This window comes from Macaca mulatta, chromosome 14 (assembly GCF_049350105.2).
Source record: "Macaca mulatta isolate MMU2019108-1 chromosome 14, T2T-MMU8v2.0, whole genome shotgun sequence".
NCBI lineage: Eukaryota > Metazoa > Chordata > Mammalia > Primates > Cercopithecidae > Macaca > Macaca mulatta.
Genome location: NC_133419.1, coordinates 134,543,744 through 134,570,315, shown reverse-complemented (window position 1 = coordinate 134,570,315; position 26,572 = coordinate 134,543,744). Strand labels below are relative to the sequence as shown.

Genomic DNA, 26,572 nt, shown 5'->3' with positions numbered 1-26,572 from the left:
ATTCAGACTAGTGGGAGAGAAGATAATCTGACATCACATCTCTGTCTTCATTCCAATCCAAACAGAGTTCTCTTCCCTCTGGACACAAGATTACTTACTAATTACTTGAAAGCCCTAGGCACTATATTTAACAGGGTGATAAGATTTGTTTTTAATGCATTGGTTTGAATTTAGGCCAAGTGCTATGTTTTGTATAAAAGAAAGTGTGTGGTTCCCAATGGTGCCAGTTTTTTCAAATGGCACCACTGGCTTTTCAGAGTGGTTGGAATATTCACGCGTGTGTGGCTAATCTCACTAATACCTACCCACTATCAGGTATTGACTATAGCCAGATAGACAGGGAGTAAGGAGACACAGAGAACCCCGTGCTAAGCTTTGTTGTCACACGTGTCTGAAGCAAATGACCAAATTGCTGTTCCTTCTCTGATTAGATGTGACACGCAGGGTCACCTTGTAGACACACAGTTGAAGGGAAATGAAAGACATTGTTCATTGCCCTCTGCTTTCCCCTACTCCACACACACACACGCACACACACACATGTGCACACACACACACACGCAGAGAGAGAGACAGAGAGAGAGAGAGAGAGAGGAGGGAGACCGTGAGTTTGCCCATTAGTACATGCAATACTGCCTCTGGCATGAGGAAATCAGTACCCTTACTCTTCCCCAGGCTACAGACTTTTCCCTTCCCTTCAATTGAGTATGGAAGGCAGAAGTGAAACTTGTTTTCATTTTATTCACATCTACTTAAGGCATGTTTAATTAAAGAATAAGAGCCTGCTAAGGATTAAGCATTTAACTAGATAAATCAGCCGTTAAAGATTTTGAAGACTTTTTAAAGCCTAAAAATAGGCATCATATAGATAGACTCCAAAATACATAACAATTCTTCTGCTGGTTTTTGTTGTTGTTGTTGTTATTTTCACATTTTTGCTATTGTAAGCAACACCGTGTTTGATAGTCTTAATATAAATCTTATTCCTCAAAAATGACTTACAGATGAACTCCAGCAACCCAAAAAATATGTTCAGACACAGTTTTACAGCATGGGCTTGTCCGTAGATTTGATGTCTGAGCCACTCAGCATCTTCTCAAACAAGATGACCTGAGAAGAAAAGAAAGGCTGACGGTGGGAAAGGCGAAGCCTATTTAGTACGGGATGGAAAAGACACTGCAACTCACATTTTGATCTGAAAGTTTATGAGATGTCAAGGCAGAGACCGGGTGACGCACCTCGTTGTCTTCCGGACGAAGCCAGGCTCCAGGAAGGTACAGTGTTTGCTGAGGCCCAATGTTCCAATACCGCCCAAGGTTCCGCCCATTGATGAACACGAATCCATAATTCCAGTTCTGAAAGGAACGGTGGCTTGAGATTTGGAAACAGGTTCACCTTAGCAAGGTAAAACCTAAGGCACTTGGGGAGTGAGAACAAGACTGAGATACTTTATGGCACTCAAAGGGAGGTGAGTTTAGAGTGGGATATGTTATAGAATTTCTACCTTGCACTCTAGGAACGAAAGAGAAAAACATAAATAGAACCAACCCTCTGATGGTAGGGCTGCTGTTGTTCCTGTTATGTGATATATAATGTCATATATTTTAAAAAGCAGATCTCCTACTTCCAGAAATAAATATCAGGTAATAGTGATCAACACCACTGCTGACAGTGGCTATTAATATAAAAGCTGCACATTTTTAAAAATCTGCTTACAATATAATGAAGAATTATAGGACCAAAATCTAGAAGAAGAAAATGGAGAGACAAGGAGACATCCAGGCAGTTTTCCACTAGAGGCACCTGCTTATTCTGGGATATAACAAAACGGTCTAGCATATACAACTGGAGTCTCTGAAATGCTCCAAATTAAAGGACAAAGGTTTCTGGACTTTATTTCAAATAAAGTAGTTATATGCTACATATAAGAGAAGCATCAAAAACATAAGGTATTGAAAAAATAAAAGAAAAACAATGGATAAAGATATGTAAACCCTAACCAAAAGGAAGTTGCTATAGCTCTGTTAATATTCAGAAAAATAATACTTTAAGGCAAGAAGCATTATTAGAGATAAAGAGGGACATTTCATGATGGTAAAATTCTTAATTTACCATAAATGTATATACAACATACATAAGGAAGATAAAAGCATAGATACAGAACATATCAGCAAAATTGACAGAATAATAAAGAGAAATAAACAAATTTACAACCATAGTAGGAAATTTTTATACAACCTTTCAACAGTCAGTAGGCAAAGCAAATAACAATCAATAAAGATATAAAACATATGAAAGATGATTAACAAAATTGAACTAATTGACATAATAGAACATTGATCTAACATCTACAGTATACACATATTCTTTCAAGTATACCTCAGAATATTTACAAGCTTGATCCTGTGTTAAACTAGTTTTCACATAAACTTCTCGGACTATAATGCAATTAAGCAAGAAATTGATAACAAAAAGATAACTATAAAATATCCAAATTCTTGGAAATTAAGAAAATCACTTCTAAATAAACCATAAGTCTAACAAGTAATGACAAAGGAAGTTGGAAAATATTTTAATTCACTGATGATGACAATAAAATAGATAGAAACTTGTAGGGTATAAGACTATCAGCAGATTTTTCAGTAGAAACCTTGCAGGCTAGCATGGAATGAACCGATATATTTAAAATGCTGAAAGAAAAACAACTGGCAATCAAGAATACTACATCCAGCAAAACTGTCTTTCAAAAATGAAGAAGAGATAAAGACTTCCAGACATACAAAAACTGAGGGGGTTCATCGCAACTGGACCTGCTTTACAAGAAGTGCCAAAGGAAGTCCTTCAGCTTCAAAAGAAAGGAACTTCAACAGTACCAAGAATCCACAAAAAGTATAAATTTATTGGGAAAGATCATCATGTTTCTCCCCAGCAACAACATGGCCCCCAGAGTGGCCTGCAGCTTTCTGGACAGTGCCACCAGGACATCCAGTGCCTTAGGTTGAATACTACCTGCCAAATGGTACCATCAGTCTACACTATTTCCCTTAATACGGAAGAAAGTACAGCCCTACTATAGCAAAGTTCTGGTCCCAAGGAAGCTTCTCAATGTCCCCAAAAACATGGAAGTTGTCATTATGTGCAAGTCCTTGTGCAGCATGCGACCGTCAACAATCCGCACAGCCGTACGAAGGAAAAGTGAAATTCCAACTTAAAACTTAGAGGTGAAAGAGCAAGAGTAGGTATTTTATAATTCCTAGCAGACTCAAGATTGGCCCTAACCTGCAGGATAAATTGCAGACCTTCTCTTTTGTTGGGCTTAATTTGCCTGCCAGCTCCTTACAAAACCATCTTTAAGACATTCTAAAATGCCCACACCAAGGTCAACTTGATACCTTCAGAGAAGCACCGACATGTGAGGTGCTCACCTTTAGTATCAGCTGTTTTTACAAAATCTTCATTATTTTTTAGATAGAATTTGTACTTATGATTAAAATGTCAAGCTAACACGGCAACCCTAAAGCAGCAACTATCCAACTAATAAGACACTAAAATGATTCATCTCTTTCTATATAGACATCACTTGTCTTACCACAACTTATTTTTTCTGTATTTCAATATGAACCATTACCCATATAATGGAAAGTATAATATAAAAATAATACACTAATATGAAATATGGCTTATAATTATGTACATTCTGAATTCTTGCTTTGAAGAATATAATTCCTAAGTCATGAAAAAAATACATACTAAATTTATTCTTATTCTATGTAAAAAAAAAAAAAAAAATGGTATGGGAGTCATTTCCGGCATAGGCAAATCCATAAAGATAATAAAAAGATTGCTGTGGCCGGCCGCGGTGGCTCACGCCTGTAATCCCAGCCCTTTGGGAGGCCGAGGCGGGCGGATCACGAGGTCAGGAGATCAAGACCATCCTGGCGAACACGGTGAAACCCCGTCTCTACTAAAAATACAAAAAATTAGTCGGGCCTGGCGGCGCCTGTAGTCCCAGCTACTCGGGAGGCTGAGGCAGGAGAATGGTGTGAACCCAGGAGGCGGAGCTTGCAGTGAGATGAGATCTGGCCACTGCACTCCAGCCTGGGCGACAGAGCGAGACTCCGCCTCAAAAAAAAAGAAAAAAAAAAAGATTGCTGTTGCCAGGGGATGGGAGAAGAGGAAAATGGGGAAGTAATTGCCAAATGGTTATAGGGTTTCCTTTAGGATAATGAAAATGCATTGGAACTAGAGATAGTGGCTGCATGGCATTGTGAAGGCACGAAATGTGACTTAATTGTTCACTTTAACAGAGCTAATTTTATGTTATGCAATTTTACCTCAAAAAGTCTTTTTAAAACTTATGGGATGCAACCAAATCCATGCTTAAATGATGATTAATAACCTAAATTCATATAATTAAAAAGAATAAAGACTAAAAATCCATTATCTAAGTATCTATGACATTATAAAAATAAAGCAAATTAATCCTAAACTAAGAAATTGAATAAACAAAATAATAAAGATAATGACAGAAATTAAAGAATCAAAAAACAAATACGTAACATAGTAAGACTCTTAGCCAAACACTGTACTTTGAACGATTAATAACACTGATAGTGTTCTGGTGAGAATCATCAAGAAAAAGAGCGCATCGGTATCCTGTAACAATGACAAGGGGCATGTGACTACCAATGATCTCGACATCAAACACGAAGATTTTAAAGGCAACATATTTGAAAATTTCGATGAAATGGGAAAATTTCCAGAAAAATATATTTTCTCAAAGCTAACTTTACAAGAAACAAAATCCGAATAGTACTTTAATCTTTCAATAATTGAATCCACACTCACAAACTTTCTCAAAAAGAAAATGCCAGCTCTAGAAGGCTTCACTAATGAACTCCATTACATGTGTAAGTGGTACTTGTCTTATACAAATTCCCCTTCCTACATCCTGTAGGAGGGCCCTAAACCTGGCACCAAAACCTGACAGAGAGATCTCAGTCATGAACATAAACACAAAATAAGTCTTAACGATTTATCATAGACAAGCCCCAGATATAATCCAAATGTCCAGAAAAAGTAAAATGGTTAAATAAATTATCACATATTTACTAAAGGAACCCAGTACAACAGTGAAAAGGAACAAATCACTTCAAAATCGATAAATGGCTGAACCTCACAACACTGAACAAAAAAAATATTAAAAAGAAGATGCCCTGTATGATTCCATTTACATAAAGTCAAAATAGGAGACACTGGCCTAGGGTGTTGGAAGTCAAGGTAGTGGTGACCTTTGCAGAGAAGGGGGCAGAGGTTGGGAGGGGGCAGAGGTTGGGAGGGGGCAGAGGTTGGGAGGGGGCAGTGGTTGGGAGGGGGCAGAGGTTGGGAGGGGGCAGAGGTTGGGAGGGGGCAGAGGTTGGGAGGGGGCAGAGGTTGGGAGGGGGCAGAGGTTGGGAGGGGGCAGAGGTTGGGAGGGGGCAGAGGTTGGGAGGGGGCAGAGGTTGGGAGAGGTGCTAACAATATTTTTAAATTTCAATGATAATTATATGGTGTTCACTTTGTGACCATTTGTTGATCTGTACATTCACATTTTGTACGTTTATGTTATCTATGTGTATTTATACAGAAAAAGATATTCTAGGTAAAAACTAACCTACCAACTCACCCCACACAGAAAAACAAAGTTGCAGAATACATGGTACAATTCTATTAGTGTAAAAACAATTGTGTATGTGTGTGTTCAGGCAAAGTTATATACAAAAATATACCACTGTTGGCAGTGTTGAGTTCTGAGAAGCAGAGACTAACTGGAATGGGAGTGGGTGCAGAGGGGAACGTCATGCTCTGCTCTCTCCCCCTTGTTATTTGTTTGAATTTTTAATTGTGTTTTGATGTGTTATTCTCTAAACAGTGATAAATGAGGAAGACTGATCAATGTTGGATGCTCGGTTGGAGACGAGGAAGAGGAGGAAAAGAAAGGGAAGTATTCCTCCAGGAACACTGGCTTTGCTCCAGAACCCTCTAAAAATAAAATCGGTGTTTGGAACACCAGGGCAGCAGAGGGCGTCACCTACCAGCAGGCTCAGGAAGGTGTCCTTGGGAGAAGGGCCAGCCTTCAAGGTCCCACGGTAGAAGGCCGGGCCCTGGTGGCTATCTGGGACAGGCTTCCATGTGGCAGAGCGGAGCCTGGAAGGAAGGCCAAGTCATGGGGGATAGGAAGCCCCTTCCCAGTCCAGTTCCCAGTACCCACCCCAGGTGGCCTTGGCCGAGCCACATATTCTGTTTCAGTGAGCTAGCATGGACTAGACACGCTAGACACGTTAAGATCGGAATCAGGACACTTGCTCCAGGGCCCTAGTTCTGATGCCGCAGTGCCCGACAGCCTGGAGTAAATCACTCAGTCTCTGTATCTTGGACTCTTCATCTACAGTGAGGAATCTGAAATCTCTGAGTTCCCTGATCACTGAAGTGTGCACGGGGGCCAGCTGGAGCATACCTCTCAAAGAAGCTCATTTTCATCTCCAGGGAATAGATGGTAAAGCCCTCCAGGGAAGAGTTATTGATGCTGACAGATCCAGTTATTCCTGCAGATGCAGATGGGAGGCAAGAAAGAGAATATGAGCCAGGACTGGACTAGCATCTGGGACAAAGCAATGCAGACATGTATGTGCCTTAGGACAGGGGCTCAGCCAGGAGGGCAAACGTTTGTCTGACCTGCTTTGACTGAAGGTTTTACCTACACGTTTCCACACTACCAAGAAAGTTCTCCCACTTAGTACTGAACTTCTCCTGAAATTCCCAAAAGGAAACTGGCCCTGCTCCCAGACAAGCCAGCACCGAACGCACTGGCTCCACCCTCTGGCCCCAGAGATCAGAGAAGGCACGACAAGGGCGAGGGGCAGATTTTGCATCTCCGCTCCCAGGACCTGGGTAGCCCACTACTGAGGGGCTGGTTTTCCCCCCCAACCCCAGTGCGTAGCCCGGGTCTTCAGTTTTGAGTAACTAAGGAGAAGCCACAGCCAGAGCCCACCTTTCTGCTCATTCTGTATTTGCCATGAAAAATTGACTCGTCCTTGATTCTCCACCAGGATCCTCAGGTATCGGCAGTCCTGCTGAGACAGGCCAGGTCATGGAGACCACGCGCCATGGAGGGCGTCTACCCAACAACCCATTTTTTTGCTGAGTTCCACATGGAGAGACACATGGGAGAAAAGGAGGCTCCAGAGCCCAGCAGTCTTCCCTGTCACCTAAGGACTGCCTGTGTTCCCACAGTCAATCTTCCCTTTCCCTCTGCTGACCCTATTAGGAAAGGCAGAGACTCAGCTCTGCCTCTAACCAACCCTAAAAGCTCAGAAACCCAACCAGGGGCTGAGGACAGGCTCAGGGCTTAGTGAGGAAACGCCCTCCCTTCCAGCACGCGGGAGCTCCTGAGGGACCAGGGCCTGGGGGGCACTTAGGCTTCCAGACCTGCACACTTCCTGCCGCAGCCCCCGGTGAGGAGCAGTACCAACAGCAGGGGTGGAGAAGGGAGGCTGACTATCTCAGGACCAGGCGCCGTCTGCATTTGAGGGCGGTCAAGGGCATCACCTGGGCTCTCAAATTACATACCCTGAGTTCAGGAATGTGCAGGTCCTGATTATTCTCATTCAGAATCCCTATCATTGTCTCATCCAGAAACACCTGCAAAAGAAGAGCCGGCATCAGACTGCTAGGCCCACCTGAAGAAAGGGAAAACAGAGGCCGTGGTTTTGGCAGAAGGAGGTCAGTATGAAGGCAGGGACCAGCTGTGGTGTTCACAGATGGCATGAAGCTGCGTGGAGGCCCCAAGAGACCTGTGGTGGTGATCTCGGTGGTGATAAAGCAGAAAGCAAGTCTATTTGGCCTGACTTTTTAGTCCCAGTGCCTCCCATATAGTAGGTCATCAAACAGCAACGTGCACCTCAACCAACTACCCTGCCCAACAGCATGGGGAGGTGATGCATTTTGCTTCCCACACAGGGAGCCTGTTGGCCCTACCTGTGCCATGTCATGAGCGTGGGCACAGAGGCGGCCTCCGGAGCAGATGGACTTCTCATACAGGACAAAGCCGTAGGACTGGCCACTCCCATTGTTTATGGGAAGGTTCTCCATGTTGACGGGCTGATGGGACCTGACTGGCTATGAGGAGAAATGGCAGGAACAGAAGCCTGAGGGCTGAGAAGTCAGGTTCCTCCTTTCTAAGACCCTGTCATTTGCTGTGGTTCCACCTAATGGTCCCCAAGGGTTCTCTGAATGGGAAATGATAAAACAGATGGCATGTGATACTGCTCTGTGCTGACATCTCCCTGCCCAGGAAACTCCGGGAACTGCAGGGCACAGTGATGCAGAAGCAATCGCTATCATCCTAAGAACTGATTAACAGAGGAAATAGATGGGGCAAAGGGGCTCGTGCCTGTAATCCCAGCACTCTGGGAGGCCAAGGCAGGTGGATCACTTGAGGCCAGGAGTTTAAGACCAGCCTGGGCAACATAGTGAGACCCCGTATCTACAAAAAATTTAAAAACTTAACTGGGCGTGTTGGTGCCCTCCTGTAATCCCAGCTACTCAAGAAGCTGAGGCAGGAGGATTGCTTAAGCCCAGGAGTTCAAGGCTGCAGTGAGCCGTGATTGTGCCACTGCACTCCAGCCAGAGCCATAGAGCAAGACCCTGTCTCAAGAAAAAGAAAAAAAGAGTAAATAAATTGTATTCTAAAATATTGAAGTCTAGCAATGAATTATGCACCAAGCAAATGTTTATTTCACTAAATTAAATTTAGTTACATTAAATAAATGTAGTTTCTTCAGTGTACCAGTCACTACCTTTTCTCCAAAATAGTGATAGCAGAGGTAAAACCAATGTGAATTCAAGGGCTACAGTTTCAGTTCCAAGCAGCTTTCACCTTTCTTCAAAATAAGACAGGAAGGCTGATGGAAAAGGAGGAGCAGTGACCGAGGAAGTTCAGGCCCAGCTGCTCGCAAAGCGGGGGCAGAAGTTGTTCTCCCAATCCCAGCTCAGCAGCTTTTCCTATGTGGATTCCATAAGGACCACGCAGTCTAAACAAGAGCATCTCTAGACAGGTTCATCTGAGCAGGAACCCAGGATCCTCCAACATCCTGCTGCCCCTCCCCCTGCACACTGACTCCAAGGACAAACCCCTTCACAGTCCACCCAGAAGGAGTTGGTGGCTCTTGTCCCACAGTTCTAAATTTGAATGAAATGCAGAGGATTTGTTTTCCCACTTCCTAATAAAACAGTTTCCTGAAGGAATCCCTGCCCCATCCCTCCAATGGCCACTCTACCTCCTGTGGCCAAGCAGCACTCACCTCATTTAAGTAGGAGAGGGCATCCCACAGCGGGAGGTACAGCGACGGTCTCATGGGGGGATACACAGCCTTGGGAGTAAGTTTGGGTACTTGGGGCAGGGGAGTTGCTGCAATGGAGATGGGGCACAGGGCAAAAAGTGCCTGAGATGACCACTGCCTTCTCTAAGCCCCCCATGCCTATCCAGCACGGCCTTTGCTTTCATATTCTGGATTACTATGTCATCCATGGTACTACGAGCTTTACAAAGAGTAACTCAGTCTTCACAGTCATCACAGGAGACCAAGGTTACTACCTTTATGTTTCAGTGAAGAAACTGAGGCTTATAAAATGCTTAGAAACCCTTATTTCAAAATCACAGACTTTAAGCCCAGGGTTCGAAGTTAAGGTTGCCGTTGTTCTCAGGAGCTTGGAGTAACTGCTGCCCACAAGGGAGACCCGCGCCCTCCTCACTTTTCCACAGACCAGAGACTCCTCATGGGGAGGGCTGGCCCGTAAGTTAAATGGGTGCTGAGTACCTGAGACAGATTCCAAGAGTTTTTGAAGCTTGAAGTATTTTTCTGTGTAATCTCCAGCCTCCGTGAGCACAGCATCATAGTCTGCAAGACACCGGGGCCAGTCACCAGCCACGCAGCCTCCGCGGCAGGCCCTGTTTCAGCACCGCCGGCTGGAGACGGCCAGGGCCACTGAGAGTGAGACAGAAGGAAGACACCTTCCATCCCACGTGAGTGTGTGAGGCCAATCTAAGGACACTTCCCACAAGTCTTCCTGGGACCCCGAGGCTGCCGTGACACTGGGCGTGCCCCGATTTCACTTTCCAATGCAAACGTGTTCAACCCACAGCTCATGGGCCACAGATGGCCCAGGACAGCTTTGAACGCAGCCCAACACAAATTCATAAACTTCCTTAAAACATTTTGCACTTTTTTAAGCTCATCAGCTATCATTACTGTTAGTGTATTTTATGTGTGGCCTAAGACAATTCTTCTTCTTCCAAAGTGGCCCAGGGAAGCCAAAAGAGTGGACACCCTGCAATGGATGCTCTTTTCTTTGTTCAGCTGGTATTGCCCGGCCATGCAAGTCTGTGCCTTTACGGCAGTCGCCGTTCCTACCCTGCCTCTCTTCAGAGGTTCAAGCCAACAGGGCATTATACGAGATGCGTGAAGCGGAGCTCTAAGTCCTAGAAAGCCCTGTCTACTGCAATGACAGCCTGTTGGGGCATTATGAACATACAGAAGGAAGGAAAATAGATAGGAAAATCCTCAGTACTCAGCATAGATTAGAGGTCAAGAACCCAGTGATGCCAGAACAGGCTTCCAGAGCCTCCTCTGCAAAGCCCTGGCACCGCCCGTGCTGGAGAGACTACTGCACCGGCAGACACTTGCCATAGCTGGTGACAATGCCAGTGTGCTTCCCGAAATTTGTGGCCCCATTCATGAAACCAAAGTTGGTTCCACCATGGAACATATACACATTGAAGGAGATCTCATATTTGATGAATTCAGACACAGCATGTTCAACCTCTGCAAACGGGAAGAAGAGAACATAGAGAATGTTAGAAATTGAGAGGAGAAAGAAGTCTCTGGCAAACTCTTATCATTTCCAACCCCACTCCGCAATCAATTACAGTAACTCCTCGCTTCACAGCTGTATACATTCTTGGGAATGGAGACTTTAAGTGAAATAATATACAACAAAACCAATTTTTATCTCAATTTTATAATGAAACGATGTTGAAGAAGATGGTATTACATGAGGATGTGCTGTGCATCATTTTTAAAGTTTCCAAGAACCTGCTGATGACGTTAAAGACCTACTGCAAATGTGTTATCACTCCACCTCTACAAAGATTCCAACAAAGAAATAGGCAGAATTGGCCAGAACTACTCTAGGACACCAAATCCTATCAATCCCAAGAGATTTTTGAACATTTTTTTCCAACGTATTGACATAATTTGACTCCAACCTACAACTATTAAATAATGCCCTCAGAATTCTCATGTCACTTAAATATCTAATTTTCCTTAAATTTTTTGAAATCATACTTACAATTAGTATACCCTCATTACTACCTTCCAGTATAATGTTTCTGGGAACACTGACTTGGAAACACTGCAATAGTCCACGAGTGGTTGCTGTTAATCTTTAGCCACAAAAACTTCCATTTTTTACTGTGTTTAAACAGCTACTACCATCTCTCCACTGGCCACAGTGGGAAGAAGGAGGTTAAAAGTCATTCAGAGTGGGAGATAATTCTGGCTATGCTCTTTACTATTTGTATGACCTTGGTCAACCCATTTTCTTTCTCAATGCCACTGCTTCCTGATCTGTTAAATGAATGTATTAATTCCAACTATATCATGGGACTGATGAGAAAATTCATTGATGAGGTAATATATGTGGAAAAAAGGCACAGTGCCTGCCATACAAGAGACCAGAAAACTGTTATTTGGTGGTGGTGGTGGTGGTGGTGGTGGTGGTATTGTTGCTGGCATTATTGTTGGTGGTAGTGATGGTATTATTGTTGGTGGTACTGGTGGTGATAATGGCATTTTCTCTTGACTTTTTCTGTTTTTCAACCCAAAACAGGCTTTTCTCAGTCCCCAAGTATTTTTCAATATTTTTCTATACTTCAGATACAAGTGGGCTTGTTTTCATAATAGCTCTTTCAAAATATCTTCTGTAGACACATATGGTTATTAAGTAAATGACTGCCAGGCATTGCTCTAAGTGGCAGCACTTATTCCTCACACTAGCCTCATGAGGTCGGTTTTATGATAATCTTCACGTTTGGATGAGGTCACTGAGACTTAAAATGAAGGAAGCCTGCATGAGGTCCCATGGCTAGCACTCCAGAGCTGGGATTAAAACCTGATCTCTTTGGCTCCAAGATCCATGCTCTTGGCCATCGCTGCATGTTGTCCCCTAACTATTAATGCTTAGTTGACAATGCCATCGACAGGGCCTATGCACTGCTAGAGATGATTAATGTTCCACCTTCCTCAGACGTCACATTTTCAGAGAACCTTCGGTGACCACCTAACCTTACCTGGGCAGGTCTCTCTTCTGTCTTTTCTATCACTGCACCCTGACTGTTTGCTTCAAAGTATCAGCCAAACATGGAACTATATATTGATTGTTTTACTCTGTAATGATCTGTGAACCTCACTAACTTATACTCTGTTGGGGGGGTGGGAACCATGTAATTTCTATCCACCAGAGCATCCTGAGGGCCTGGCTGAGTGCTCGTATATAAAAAGTTGCATGAATATCTATGGCTGATCAAATGAATCAATTAGCAGAGAACTGTATGAATGAGTTCTCACGGGACCTGGGGCCATCTCTTCCTGGAGTCAAACACTGCAAAACACTCACCCTTTGCATCTTTAACATGGTGCTTATCTCCCCATCTGTCGAACCAGCCAACCCAGTATTCCATAACCAGAAGGGGCTTATCTCTCTAAAAACAAACCAAAACAAATACTAAGTCTGGCAAAAAACAAAAAAGAAAAATCAGAAAACCTGAATACAATAGATAAGAACTTAAGGAACTCATGCTTTTCTCCTTTTCCCCAATTCAGAGCTTTCCCTTTTTGATCCATTATTTCTCCCCCCACCCCCTGCCCATTACCCCTTGGCCGTCATTCACAGCTCTGGTTCCTCTACTCCTAAATGTCCACGGTCTTCAGCTTCATGTCTTCCCCACTATACCTGCAAAGCACCATCAGCCATTTCAACCCTGTCTCACCCAAGGCAGGTGTTGCAAGAATGAGTTTTGGATACACAAGGACCTGACCACAATTCCTTATGTAGAAACTCAGATTCCACAGGCTTTCAGCCTGACACCTGCACTCCACTTCCAGCCTAGCATTTTCAGTGCTGCTGAAGAATGTAGATTCTGTTTTTAAAAGGTGACACCTCCTCCACAGTAGGCCTGGCTGTTGCTATGCCGTGGATATTAAACTGGAAGATCGTAGCTGAGCTTCTCCTGGGTGATATGTCAGCCACTCAGCATGCATTCTCCACTGCACTCCTGGAGTCCTCTAGCATATTGCTGCTCTAAGCCCAAAGCGTTGTCAGCCTAGGACTTTTGTTAGCTGCTCCCTGAATTTGGATTATGATGTTTTCCAGATCCTATGTTCTCTTCTGCCTTGGTTTCATTTCTCATTTCATCCTTCAAACACTTCCATAGAAAGGATGAGTGGAAAATAAATATTGTGAGTCCTTACATGTCTGGCTATCAACACAATTAATATTTAGACTGGGTATAAAATTCTAAGTTAAAATTCATTTAGCCTCAAATTTTAAAGGCATATGCCATTGCTTCCTATTATCCAGTATTTTACAATCCTATGCCATTCTAATTATTTTTGCTTGGTATGTAAGCATGTGGTTTTTCTCTCTGTAAGATGCTAATTTCACAATTTAGGTCTTTTTCATCACTTACTGTGCTTACCATTTGAGATATGCTTTTTATCTAGATGTACAGATACTTCAGGTAAAGGAAATTCTTACGTTACTTGCAATTTCCTTTCCTCCACGCTCTTTGTCCACTCTTTTTGCAACCAGTATTAATAAGACGTTGGGTCTCCTACAACAATCCTGTAAGACATTTATCTTGTCTCTTTTATGTTTTGTTGGCTTATACTGATAGTAATATTAGGAAATTTTATCATCTTTACCTTCCAACTTCTATATTTAATTTTTAATTTCAAATACTAGATTTTTTAATTTCAAACAGTTGTTTTTGGTTCCCTGATTGTCCCTCTTAACAGCCCACTCTTGTTCGTGTATAATCTTATTCACATCTCTTTGCATATTAATAAGCCTTTTTACTACTCTATTCTGTTGCCTGAATTAACTCCATGTTCCCTGATTTCCATTTTCTTCTTTATTTGTAGTTTAATTATTTTCTCTTTGTGAAATTTTATTAAGTAAATACAGATCCTTAATTTTCCATTTGTACTCAAGAGGAAAGACTGACTTCTGGTGTTAAAATTGTACTGTGGGTTTGATATTCTCCTCTTGGAAATCTTCCAAATCAAAACAAGGACTGAGAAATGGAAACACAAACAACATCCTCTATGGAGCTAAGAGACATCCGAAAATTCAAAATATAAATCAGGAGGAAGAAGTGCAAAGCATTGAAGGTCTGTCAGGGGTTCAAAAAACAGAGCGAGAAATGCTCTTTGTCGAAGATTTTAGGGAAGACTCACAGCACAAATTTCTCCCAAGTAAGAAGCATACTCTATAGTGCAACACCAGCCATTCACTATCGTTCACAGAACAGGGTGCGCAAGCTGGTGAAGGGAATACGCTTTACATAATTCAGTGCGTCAGAAGCTTAGAAGGACAAAATTATTGGAGAATCACAGATAAGAACTATAAGGAGGCCGGGCGCGGTGGCTCAAGCCTGTAACCCCAGCACTCTGGGAGGCCGAGACGGGCGGATCACGAGGTCAGGAGATCGAGACCATCCTGGCTGACACGGTGAAACCCCGTCTCTACTAAAAAATACAAAAAACTAGCCGGGCGAGGTGGCGGCGCCTGTAGTCCCAGCTACTCGGGAGGCTGAGGCAGGAGAATGGCGGGAACCCGGGATGCGGAGCTTGCAGTGAGCTGAGATCCGGCCACTGTACTCCAGCCTGGGTGACAGAGCGAGACTCCGTCTCAAAAAAAAAAAAAAAAAAAAAAAAAAAAAGAACTATAAGGAGGAAGAAGTTGCTGCTTGTGAGGTATCTGGGAGCACTCCTGCAATCTATACTGGCTCCCTGGGAGGACGAAGAAAGCAAAAAGGAAGATGGGTAAAGATAAGAATTCATTCCTGCCCACAGCAGGATGCCACTAAGATATATTGTTAGCACAGTCACATGAGTCCTTCAGCCAATAAGAATTCATCTCCATCAAAGACAATAATAAAAAAGAAACAAGAATAGAATCTACTTTTAAAATTCTAACGAAAAAGAGTTTTTTTCTTTTTTAACGGGGAAAGAAATTAGAGCAGGAACACCAAAAACTTTCTATAGCATAGGTCAAAATTGTGACCCAAAAATATTGTTATAAAGTTAAAAATCCCAATGAAACAATCACCTCTATAAATGGAGAGCATAAAAAGAGAACTAAAAGTACTCAAGGAAGACATGATAAGAAAATATAAGGAGCTAAAATATGACCTGGCAAAGATTTAAGACAGATAAAATAGAAAATATTAAGTCCAAACTGGAAGCAGCTAAAAGAAAAATAAACATTGTGAGGGACATGAAAAGAAAAGGAGTGAAAAGTGAGCACAGTTAAAACTAACAGAGTAGAAAGAATGAGAAAGAAATGGATGCAGGAGATGCGAAAGGAAGACAGAAGAATTTTGCATTACACATAACTTCTATCCCTAAAGAGAATAAACCAAAGGCCGGATGCGGTGGCTCACGCCTGTAATCCCAGCACTTTGGGAGGCCAAGGCGGGTGGCTCATGAGGTCAGGAGTTCGAGACCATCCTGGCTAACATGGTGAAACTCTGTCTCTACTAAAAATACAAAAAAATTAGCCGGGTGTGGCGGCGGGCGCCTGTAGTCCCAGCTACTCAGGAGGCTGAGGGAGAAGAATGGCGTGATCCTGGGAGGCAGAGCTTGCAGTGGGCCGAGATCACGCCACTGCACTCTACCCTGGGCGACAGAGCAAGACTCCGTGTCAAAAAAAAAAAAAAGAAAAGAAAAGAAAGAGAATAAACCAAATTAAAAAAATTTAAACATATTTAAAGATATAATCAAAGACTTACAATTTCCAACAATCATGATCTATGTTATTTGGACCAACCCTCTCACTGAGGATTTTTACAAAGTTAAATCAAATATAATATCACCATAGATACAGCTGAAAAGAGAATTCGTGTACATGAAAATAAATCAGAAGAAAGTATCCAAATAGCAGCATAAGTAGACAAAAAAATGTACAAACTAAAGAGATATACAACACATTTGAGAAGGTTTAATGAATTTAGCTGGAATTCCAGGATGAGAGGAGTGAGACAACAGCGCAGAAGCAATGTTTGAAGAACTACCAGCTGGGAACACATACATTCTAGAAGCCCGACAAACTGGAATAATAAATAAAAAGATATTCAGAAAGAGACATAGGTCACCTGAAGAAAATAAAAAAGAAAACAAAAAATCTTAGCAATAAAGGAGAAAAAAAAATGCGTGACAGACGACCTCTCCATAACAGCAGGGAGGTTAGCAGACTGTGGGCTGAAAGAAAACTGCCACATAAGAATTCAGAGCCAGTGAGAAACTGAAGCCAAAAACAGAGTCTGCCATAAACAGACATCACTAAAGGATATACTTCAAGCAGAAGAAAATTTTATATCCTGAGTAGAATCTCCAGGATATAAAAAATAATAAATAGCAAAAAGATAAATATTGGGCTAAAACTAAATGAATATTGATCGTATAAAACAAATATATAACATTTTTAGAATTTTAAAAAGATAGAAATCAAATACAAGAGTCAGAGTGCTTGCTCTGAGACACTTGTACCATCCAGGCGGAGAGCAGAATTTTAGACTGCAGGGGATTCCGTACTTACATTAAAATTTCAAGGATGACTTTTAAAAGATAAAAAACAGACTCTGTAACTCCAGAATGATATAGGAAAAAACAGAAATTGATTTTTTTAAATAGTGGAATCCATAAAAAGAAGCCAAGATTGTAAAGAAAAAGAAAAGAAACTTTTAAAAGCAGGCACATAATCAGATGGCAGGTTTGACTTCAGTCTAACAAGAATTACATGAAATATGAGTGACTGAGAGCTCCAAATAAAAGTTTGTGTCAGACTAAAATAAAAATATTCAACTAATTTCTGATCTCTAATAAGAGAGATATCTAAAGAAAAATGTAGAATTACAGCAAGATTAAAAACCAAATGAAGATATAGAAAATGATACACCATTCAAATATTAATCAGAGAGGTCTGGCATGGCAATATCAACGACAGACAAAAGTGATCTTAAGACAAAAAGCAATACTGCATACAAACAGGATGACTCCCTAGTGATAAAATGTCACGTCCATAAAGACAAAACAAGTCCAAATTTACATAGCCTCAAAATACATCGAGCAAACTTGATAAATTTGCTAAAGTACAGGTAAAATACTAAGGACTACTGGTAGCAATATGCAAATCTGCAATTACGATAGAAATATTAACACATCTCTTTCAGTGACTAATACAACCAGCCAAAACAATCAATTGGACATAGAAAATTAGAATAACACAATAAATAAAATTGACATAGAACTTAAACAGAATACTGCACCCAGTGCCACAAAATACATTCATTACAAGCACATAGGGCATTTACCAAAATTGACCATTGATAGGACATAAATACAAACAAAATTAAATATAAAAAAATAAAGAATCACACCTAAAAACCGAAAACAAATGAATCTAACTCTACATCAAGTTGGTAAAATAATTACATAAAACAAAGAAATTATTCCATGTAACCTTAGTACATAGAATTTTCACTATCTTAGTACATAGAATTTCTCTGTGTGATATACCTTAAAGATAAAAGAAAAACCACAGAAATCTTTAAGATCATTAGATTTTCTTATTTTCAGTAATATTATCAGTGTTGTTATTTCAAACCTATTAGGAATATATTGTAGAACTAAGTGAATAATAAAATTGTGAATGTTATCAACTACGATGTCCAGAGTCAGAGAAAAAATAAAAATATAAATCAGAAAAGTTAAATATAAGTTCTATATTTGCATTTTTTAAAAAATCAATGAAACCACAATTTTCTCTTTTATAAGATGCCAATATCCTGGCCCTACACACTGCAAATGCTTAGAAGTAACAGCAATTGGATAGTAAGCACAGCTTGTATTCTACAGAAGCAACAGGGTTCTTAGGAGAGATCACTATTTCTGGGTTGAGGATTGGAAATGTATCAGGTGAGTCTGGGACATTGTATTTGGCTGGAAACCAAGTAAACTATGAAAGACCGATGGGGTCATGTCAGAGGAGAGAGGAGCCAGGTAGAAAGTGCTTCCAGCAGGCCAGTGAGAAGCCACTTTAAGCTTCAACAACATAATGATTAAAATTGATAAGAAAGCATTAAACATATTAAAAAGTCATGAATTAATAATCAAAGAAAACAATTTACAAAAGTTTGAAAAGGTACAGAGTATGTTTTCTGACTTCAGTGAAATAAAGGAAAAAAAAGAAAAATTCCCTATGTCTGAAAATTTAAAAATTAACTTCTAAACATACTCATAGGCCAAAGAAGCAATCGTATTGAATGTTCGAACTAGTCTGAATTACAGTATATCTAATATACCAAATATAAAACTCATGAACTAATGAGAAATCTATACCCTTAAATGTTCATAATAAAACATAGATAAAATGTGAAGGCTAATTACCCACCTCAAGAAATTAGAACAGCAAAATAAACCAAAAAGAGTAAAATAAATAAAGGAAATATAAACCTAAGAGCAGAAGCAGTGAAATTGAAATTAATTTGCAATAGAGACAATTTAAAAAGAAAAATCGGTCTTTGAAAAGAACCGACATGCTTCTGATGAGACTGATAAGACAGAGTAAAAACAAATAACTAAGATCAGAAATGAAAAGGAACAAATGATATGGCCATTAAAAACATGAAGATAGTGTACATAATTATATGCCATTATATTTTAGTTTGAATGAAATGGACATAGTCCTAGAAAAACTGTAACCACCACATTTACTCAGAAGGAAATGAACTTCTGAGTACAGCTCAGAGATATAGCCGTGGGAAAAACATAAATCCCATCCTCACTGCAAGGACAAAGCTAGAAAAACTGTAAATTCACGGCTTCCTCGGTCCATCAGAGAACCTAAGTCACAGAGCAACCAAATACCTAAAATCCACAGAAAACCTGATGCCTGCAGGAAGAAGCTGGACCCAAGCCACCTGCTTACCTGGGGCTAGATCCTCTAATATAGTATCAACAGATCATATTAAAGAAGTGCCATTTTGCAGTTTTCATGTTTTAACAATTGCCCACCATTTAGAACTCAGTTTTTTATTATTTAATAGTAAAATTTAAACATATCTAATAATAATTTGCCTTAGTTTGATTAATAAATTGTATCAAAAAATTTGGGGATAGAAAGAGGCTTTTTTTCCCCCTTGTATTATTTTTAAAACTTTTTAGATGAGCTGGACGAAACCTTAGTACGTTGGAGCTGGAACTGTATTGAGTACAGCCCCACCTCTGAAGCCTTATATTCATGTCTTAAGTACTATTGATTGTTCTGTGAATTGTTGTTAGTTTCATATTTGACATTGTAGTAATCCACCTTGCATTTTAGTCTTTGCAAAAAGGATATTGCTAGGTATATTCTTCTTTCTGATTGAGTATTGAATTTACATTTTCACAATTTCATTCTTTGTCATTATAATCCAAAAACGATGTCCACATCGGTCTTGGAACTTCTCACTTCAAAAATGAAATACAGATTTAGCAATGTTGTACATAATGATGTCCAAGCATTTTTCCACCTGTTTACTGAGTTTTCCAACCGTTTACTATGTGTTGAGGTTGGTGGGTTTTCCTGCTGTTTTTCTGAGGTGAATGACTTGTTAAAGAGCCTCAGTAAGAAATTTCAACTGAAATCACAAAACCATAAAGTCCAGGAAACCACCAGAAGATGGATTTTTAGTGTTTTTGAAATCTTGTATTTCCTTTTGATATCACTTACTCATTTTAATTTTACGACTGCCAACTTGTTATGGTATTAACTACATGTATGTGTTTATATGTATGCATATAAGATATGTATATGTATATGAAGAATAAAGTTAAGATTTGGTCAAACTATATTTTCCCATTCAAGTACAAAAATGTTTTCAAGGCTGCAAAAAGTGTACAGTTGTTAAACAAGTTGTAAATAAAGACTTGTATAAAAATTCAAAAAAAAAAAAAAAAAAAAAAAAGAAGTGCCCAAGACAGTGTGGGCCAGCATGAGAGCATGAAGTCAAGGGAGCCGAGACGGGTGGCGGCTGACACCCTCATGCTGACTTTAACTCCCCAAGTCTACCAGCTGTTCTGAGGGGAGATTCGGGAGAATCCTGGGGAAGTCTCTGTTGCGGGCTGAATTGCGTCCCCCAAACAAATTCACATGAAGGCCTAACTCTCAGTACTGCAGAATGTGACTGTGCTTGGAGACAGGGCCTTTAAAGAAGTAATTAGGTGAAAGGGAGGCTGTTAGTGTGGGTCTTAATCCCATGTCACTGGGGTTCTCATAAAAAGAGGAAGTTTTGACACAACAGGGTCTCATGTTCACGGCAGAAAGACCACGCGAGGGCACGTTAAGAAGGTGGCCACCTGCAAGCCAAAGAGAGGCCTCAGAGGAGAACAGCCTGTGGATGCCTTGATTAAAAAGGGGTCAATAGGATGGGCACTAATCCAGTATGTCTGGTGTCCTTGTAAGAAGAGGAGATTAGGACACAGACACACACAGAGAAGAGACCATGTGAGGACACAGGGAGGAGAAGATAGCCGTCCAACAAGCCAAGGAGAGAGGCCTCAGAAGAAACCTACCCTGCTAGCACCTTGATCTCAGACATCTAGTCTCCAGAATGTGAGAAAATAAATGTCTGCTGTTGAAGCCACACAATCTATGGTCCTTTGTTATGGCAACCCTAAGAAAGTAACACAGCTTTCTTTCTGATGTTGGCTGAGGGGAGGGAGCCACCGCCACTGCCAGACCTTCTCCCAGCCCATCTTCCCTAGGGAACAAAAGCCCTAATCAGCTAAGAAACAGCACAGAAGCTGTCACTTAAGGGCAGCTTAACTGGATAAAATCCATTGCATCTGGGAAAAGGGATGGGGGATGCCCTATCCTTGGGAAAGAAGGAACACAGGCTAAGATCAAATCTGCCACTAGAAGAAGAGCAGGAGCAGGAGCACCTGCAAAGGCCACACCGCTCAGACCCAGAGACAGCATCTGCTGACAATAAGGCATAATCAGAACATCAGGGAAAGCCTTTCTCCCTCACCAGCAGGCTAACCAAGCTGGAGAAAAAGTAACACATACTATAGCTGAGAGAGTCACAAGCAACAGATTCTCTGTGGGACACAATGCAAAGGTGAGACTCAGAGGGGAAAGCAGACATAGAGAAAACAACCTCTGCCTAACTAGCACTTGCCGTCAACACAAGATACCACCAGAAACATTTGAAGCCCATGATGCACAAAGGATAACACAGCAACAACAAACCTCACAACTAGCCCAACTCCAGACTAGGGGAACACAAAATCCCACATGGCATAGCAGAATGAAAGGCGTGCTGATCTCCAAGACAGTATCCATGTCCTATACATGATGTGCAGATTTCAATAAAAAATTATGAGACATACAAAAAGGCAAGAAAAGAACACAGTTGGAGAGATAAAGCAATCATCAGAAACAGACTTAGATAAGACACAGATGTTGTAACTATCACACAAGGAATTCAAAATAACTATGATTAATATATTTAAGCCTATCATGGAAAAGGTAGACAGCGTGCAAGATCAGATAGGTAATTTTGGCTGAAAGATGAAAACTATAAGAAAGAAGCAAATGGAAATATTAGAAATCAACAACATAGCAAGAGAAACGAAGAATTTCTTCAGTAAGTTCATCGCGAAACTCAACAAGCATGAGGAAGGAATCAATGAATTTAAAGATAAGTCAGTAGAAATTAACCAAACTGAAAAATAAAGAGAAAACAACACAGTGGGAAGGAAAACAGCATCCGAGAGTTGTGAGACCATACTAAGTGATCTGATGTACGTGCAATTTGAACCACAGAAGGTGAGAGAGCAGAGAAAATATCTAAATAAGTGATGGCTCAGAATTCTACAAAATTAATCACCTAATCTTGCATTCCTAGGATGAATCTCACTAGAATGTAACTGTATTAGTCCATTTTCACGCTGAAAAGACATACCTGAGACTGGGAAGAAAAAGAGGTTTAACTGGACTTAGAGTTCCACATGGCTGGGGAGACCTCAGAATCACGGCAGGAGGTGAAAGGCACTTATCACACGGCAGCAGCAAGAGAAAATGAAAAAGAAGCAAAAGTGGAAACCCCTGATACACCCATCAGATCTCGTGAGACTTATTCACTATCATGAGAATAGCACGGGAAAGACCGGCCCTCATGATTCAATTACCTCCCACTGGGTCTCTCCCACAACACATGGGAATTCTAGGAGACACAATTCAAGTTGAGATTTGGGTGGGGACACAGCCAAACCATATCAGTAATGTATTATCATTTTACCTATTGCTGGATTCAATTTGCTCATCCTTTGTTGAGAATTTTTGCTTCCATGTTCAAAAGGGAAATTGGTCTTTGGTTTTCTTTAGTTGCTTTCATTTGATTTTGGAATTAGGAAAATGCTGACCTCATAAAATGAGTTTAGAAGTATTCTCTCCCTTTTCTATTTTCTGGAACATATTGTGTAGAGTTTTTATTATTTCTTAATGTTTGGTAAATTTCACCAAACCACCGATCCAAGAATCTCCTGGAACACCAAGCATCATAAATTTTAAGAAACAAACCACATATAGGCATATTACACTGAAACTTCTGAAAACTAAAGACAAACAGAAAATTCTAAAGGTAGCCAGAAGAAAAAAGACCAAAAAAAAGATAAGGATTAATACCGACTTCTCTTCAGAAACCACGGAAGTAGACCAATAATAAAGAGACATCTTTCAAGTGGGGAACTATGAAGATACTACTGTACAATCCTAATACTATCCACACTGAGTGTGATTAGTAGTTTCAGGTTAATTTTTAAATGTATATACATATATTTCTTTCTTTCTTTTTTTTTTTTTTTTGAGATGGGAGTCTCCCTCTATTGCCCAGGCTGGAGTGCAATGGCACGAACTCAGCTCACTGCAACCTCTGCCTCCCAGGTTTAAGCAATTCTCCTGCCTCAGCCTCCCGAGTAGCTGGGATTACAGGCACCCACCACCATGCTCAGCTAATTTTTGTATTTTAGTAGAGACAGGGTGTCACCATGTTGGTCAGGCTGGTCTCAAACCCTTGACTTCAAATGATCTGCCTACCTCAGCCTCCCAAAGTGCTGGGATTACAGGTGTGAGCCACCGTGCCCGACCTATATTTTAAATTCTAAGTCGACAGCTACAATTTTTTAAACTGACATAAGTAGTAAGTCTACAGAATAGATAAAATGGAATCAAAAAATTATCAATTAGCTCCAGAAAAGGGAGAAAAAAAGAACAAGAAACAAAGTACAAAGAAGAAAAGAATTTGCAAAGAGGTAAATTTCAATCAAACCATCTCAATAACTACTTTAAGTGTGAATGATGTAGCCACATTATCTTAAAATACAACAACTGTCAAATTGAATTTTTTAAAGCAATATGTAAATATACGATGTCTACAAGAAATCCATTTTAAATATAGATTTTAAGGTATATAAAAAGCAAAAGGATAAAGACATGCCATGCAAATACTAATTAAAAGAAAGCTAGTTGCTATATTTACATCAAAATAGAGTTCAGAACAAGGGAGAGGGACATTATATAATGATACAGCAGCCAATCTTCCAACAAAATATCATAATCCTAATGTGAATGCACCTCAAAACAGAGACAAAAACTAATAGGCCTAAAGGAAAAATAAACAATCTATGATTATATTTAGAGATGTCAACATTCCTCTGATAATAATTGATGGAATGAGTAGGCAGAAAATCAGTAAGGATAGTGATTACTTGGCCAATATCATCAATTAGCTTGACCTGATGGGAATTTATAAATAGATGTAAACTACACATTACTCTCAAATGTACATAGAACATTCACCAAGAATGACCATATTATGATCCATGAAACAAACCTTAACAAATGTAAAAGAACAGAAGTTATACGACTATGTTCTTGGGCCTTAACAGTATTAAACTAGAAATCAGTTATGGAATACTAGCTGGAAAATCCCCTAAGATTCAAAAATGAAACAGCACACTTCCGACTGATGCATGGAATAAAGAGTCTCAACGGAAATTTTTTAAAATCTTTTGATGTTTTGGCCAGGCGCGGTGGCTCAAGCCTGTAATCCCAGCACTTTGGGAGGCCGAGACGGGCGGATCACGAGGTCAGGAGATCGAGACCATCCTGGCTAACACGGTGAAACCCCGTCTCTATTAAGAAATACAAAAAACTAGCCGGGCGAGGTGGCGGGCGCCTGTAGTCCCAGCTACTCGGGAGGCTGAGGCCGGAGAATGGCGTGAACCCGGGAGGCGGAGCTTGCAGTGAGCTGAGATCTGGCCACTGCACTCCAGCCTGGGCGACAGAGCGAGACTCCGTCTCAAAAAAAAAAAAAAAAAAAAAAAGTTTTGATGTTTTGAACTCAATGAAAACACAGCCCATCAAAATTGATGAGATGCAACAAAACTAGTACATACAGAGAAATGTATAGCATAAATGTATATATTAGAAGAAAACTCCCAACTCAGTAAGCTAAATTTCCACCAGAAAGACCAAGTGAAAGAACAAATGCAATCCGAAGGCAGCAGAAGGGACAAAATGCTCAAAGTTCAGAGCAGAAACCAAAGAAGTTAAAGACACAAAAATAACAGGGAATCAGAATCAAGCCGAAAGCTGATTCTCTGCAAAGATCAATAAAAATTATAAACTTCTAGCCACACTAACCAAAATAAATACACAAAATTAGCCATATTAGGACTGAAAGAGGAGTCATCACTAATGACAACAGACACATCAAGATAACAAGGGATTATCACAAACAACTCTATGCCCATGAATTCAAAACTTTAGATGGAATAGAATGAAATGAGTAGAACAAATCCTTGAAAGACATCAACTACTACAACTCACTTAAGAAGAAATAACTTAAATTTTCCTGTATCTATTAGAGAAATTGAACTGCAAGTTAAAATTCTTCTAAAAAGGAAAACTTCAGGTCCAGGTAGTTTCAGTAATGAAAGTTACCAAACATTAAGAAACACTAATAATTCTACACTATCTGTTCCAGAAAACAGAAAAGGAGAGCATACTTCCAAATTCATTTTATGAGGCCAGCATTATCCTAATTCTAAAACCAAACAAATACCTTTTAAGAAAAGAAAACCAAAGACCAATGTCCTTCATAAACATGGAAGCGAAAATTCTCAACAAAAATATGAATAAACTGAATCTGGCAAAATAGAAAATGATAATAGCTCACAATCAGATGAGATTCATTCCAGGAATGAAAGACTGGTTCAACATGCAAAAACCGCAGTCACCGTATTAACACACTAAAGCAGGATGGCCTTTGGTTTTGACTATGACTGTACATATATGACAGCCAAGCACAATCCAGTCAGCTATCGAAGGAAATAAAGCACTGAATCGTGCTACAACATGCATAAATGGACCTCAAAGAAACCTCAAAAAAACACCACCCTGTATGAAAGAAGCCAGATGCAAAAGACTAAATACTGCATGAGCCCACTTATGTGAAATGTCTAGAAAAGGTAAATTTATAGAACTAGAAAGCAGATTGGTGGCTGCCCAGGCCTGGAGACGGGATTAACTGCAACGAGCATTAAATGCAATGAACATTTTGGATTGTGGTGATGGTTGTGGAAATCTGTATGTTGAATTACATGCTTACAATGGGTGAATTTAATGGTGTACAAATGAGATTTCAATTAAGTTGTTAAAAGAAAGTGACAAGAAAAAAAGAACAAAAAGGAAGAAAAAGACTTAGCAAAGGTATTGAAAAACTAGAGATAGCCACAGATCCACAGAGCTCTGGCAGGGCCCCTGCCTTTCACCAAGTTGGAAACTACAGAAATTGATGAAAATCCAGGCGCAGTGGCTCTGCCTGTAATCTCAGCACTCTGGGAGGCCAAGGCGGGTGGATCACCTGAGGTCAGGAGTTTGAGACCAACCTGGCCAACATGGTGAAACCCCATCTCTACTAAAAAGTACAAAAATTAGCCAGGTGTGGTGGCAGGTGCCTGTAATCCCAGCTACCCGGGAGGCTCAGGCGGGAGAATCGCTTGAACCAAGGAGGCGGAGGTTGCAGTGAACCGAGATCACGCCATTGCACTCCAACCTGGGCAACAAGAGTGAGACTGTCTCAAAAAAAAAGAAATTGATGAAAAAACGAAATAAGGTTCATGACACTTATTTACAACATAGGTGG

General features: G+C 40.5%; 1 protein-coding gene across 8 annotated transcripts in view; it reads right to left on the bottom strand.

The window, feature by feature from the left end:
* Nucleotides 1-721: 721 nt before the first annotated feature.
* Nucleotides 722-26,572, bottom strand: part of GLB1L3 (galactosidase beta 1 like 3) — a 41,272-nt gene continuing 15,421 nt past the window's right edge. For 4 of the 8 annotated variants that reach the window (XM_077964735.1, XM_015116189.3, XM_028834188.2 and 1 more), the window contains exons 10-20: nucleotides 12,715-12,799; nucleotides 10,725-10,862; nucleotides 9,858-9,938; nucleotides 9,342-9,448; nucleotides 8,017-8,157; nucleotides 7,609-7,680; nucleotides 7,031-7,109; nucleotides 6,497-6,584; nucleotides 6,075-6,186; nucleotides 1,188-1,355; nucleotides 722-1,110 (exon numbers count right to left, since the gene is read on the bottom strand). In XM_077964735.1, coding sequence (XP_077820861.1) covers nucleotides 1,045-1,110; nucleotides 1,188-1,355; nucleotides 6,075-6,186; nucleotides 6,497-6,584; nucleotides 7,031-7,109; nucleotides 7,609-7,680; nucleotides 8,017-8,157; nucleotides 9,342-9,448; nucleotides 9,858-9,938; nucleotides 10,725-10,862; nucleotides 12,715-12,799 — 1,137 coding nt within the window. In that variant the 3' untranslated portion in view covers nucleotides 722-1,044. The remainder of the gene's footprint in view (nucleotides 1,111-1,187; nucleotides 1,356-6,074; nucleotides 6,187-6,496; nucleotides 6,585-7,030; nucleotides 7,110-7,608; nucleotides 7,681-8,016; nucleotides 8,158-9,341; nucleotides 9,449-9,857; nucleotides 9,939-10,724; nucleotides 10,863-12,714; nucleotides 12,800-26,572) is intronic. The other 4 variants (XM_077964736.1, XM_015116193.3, XM_028834189.2 and 1 more) reach the window with 1 other exon arrangement.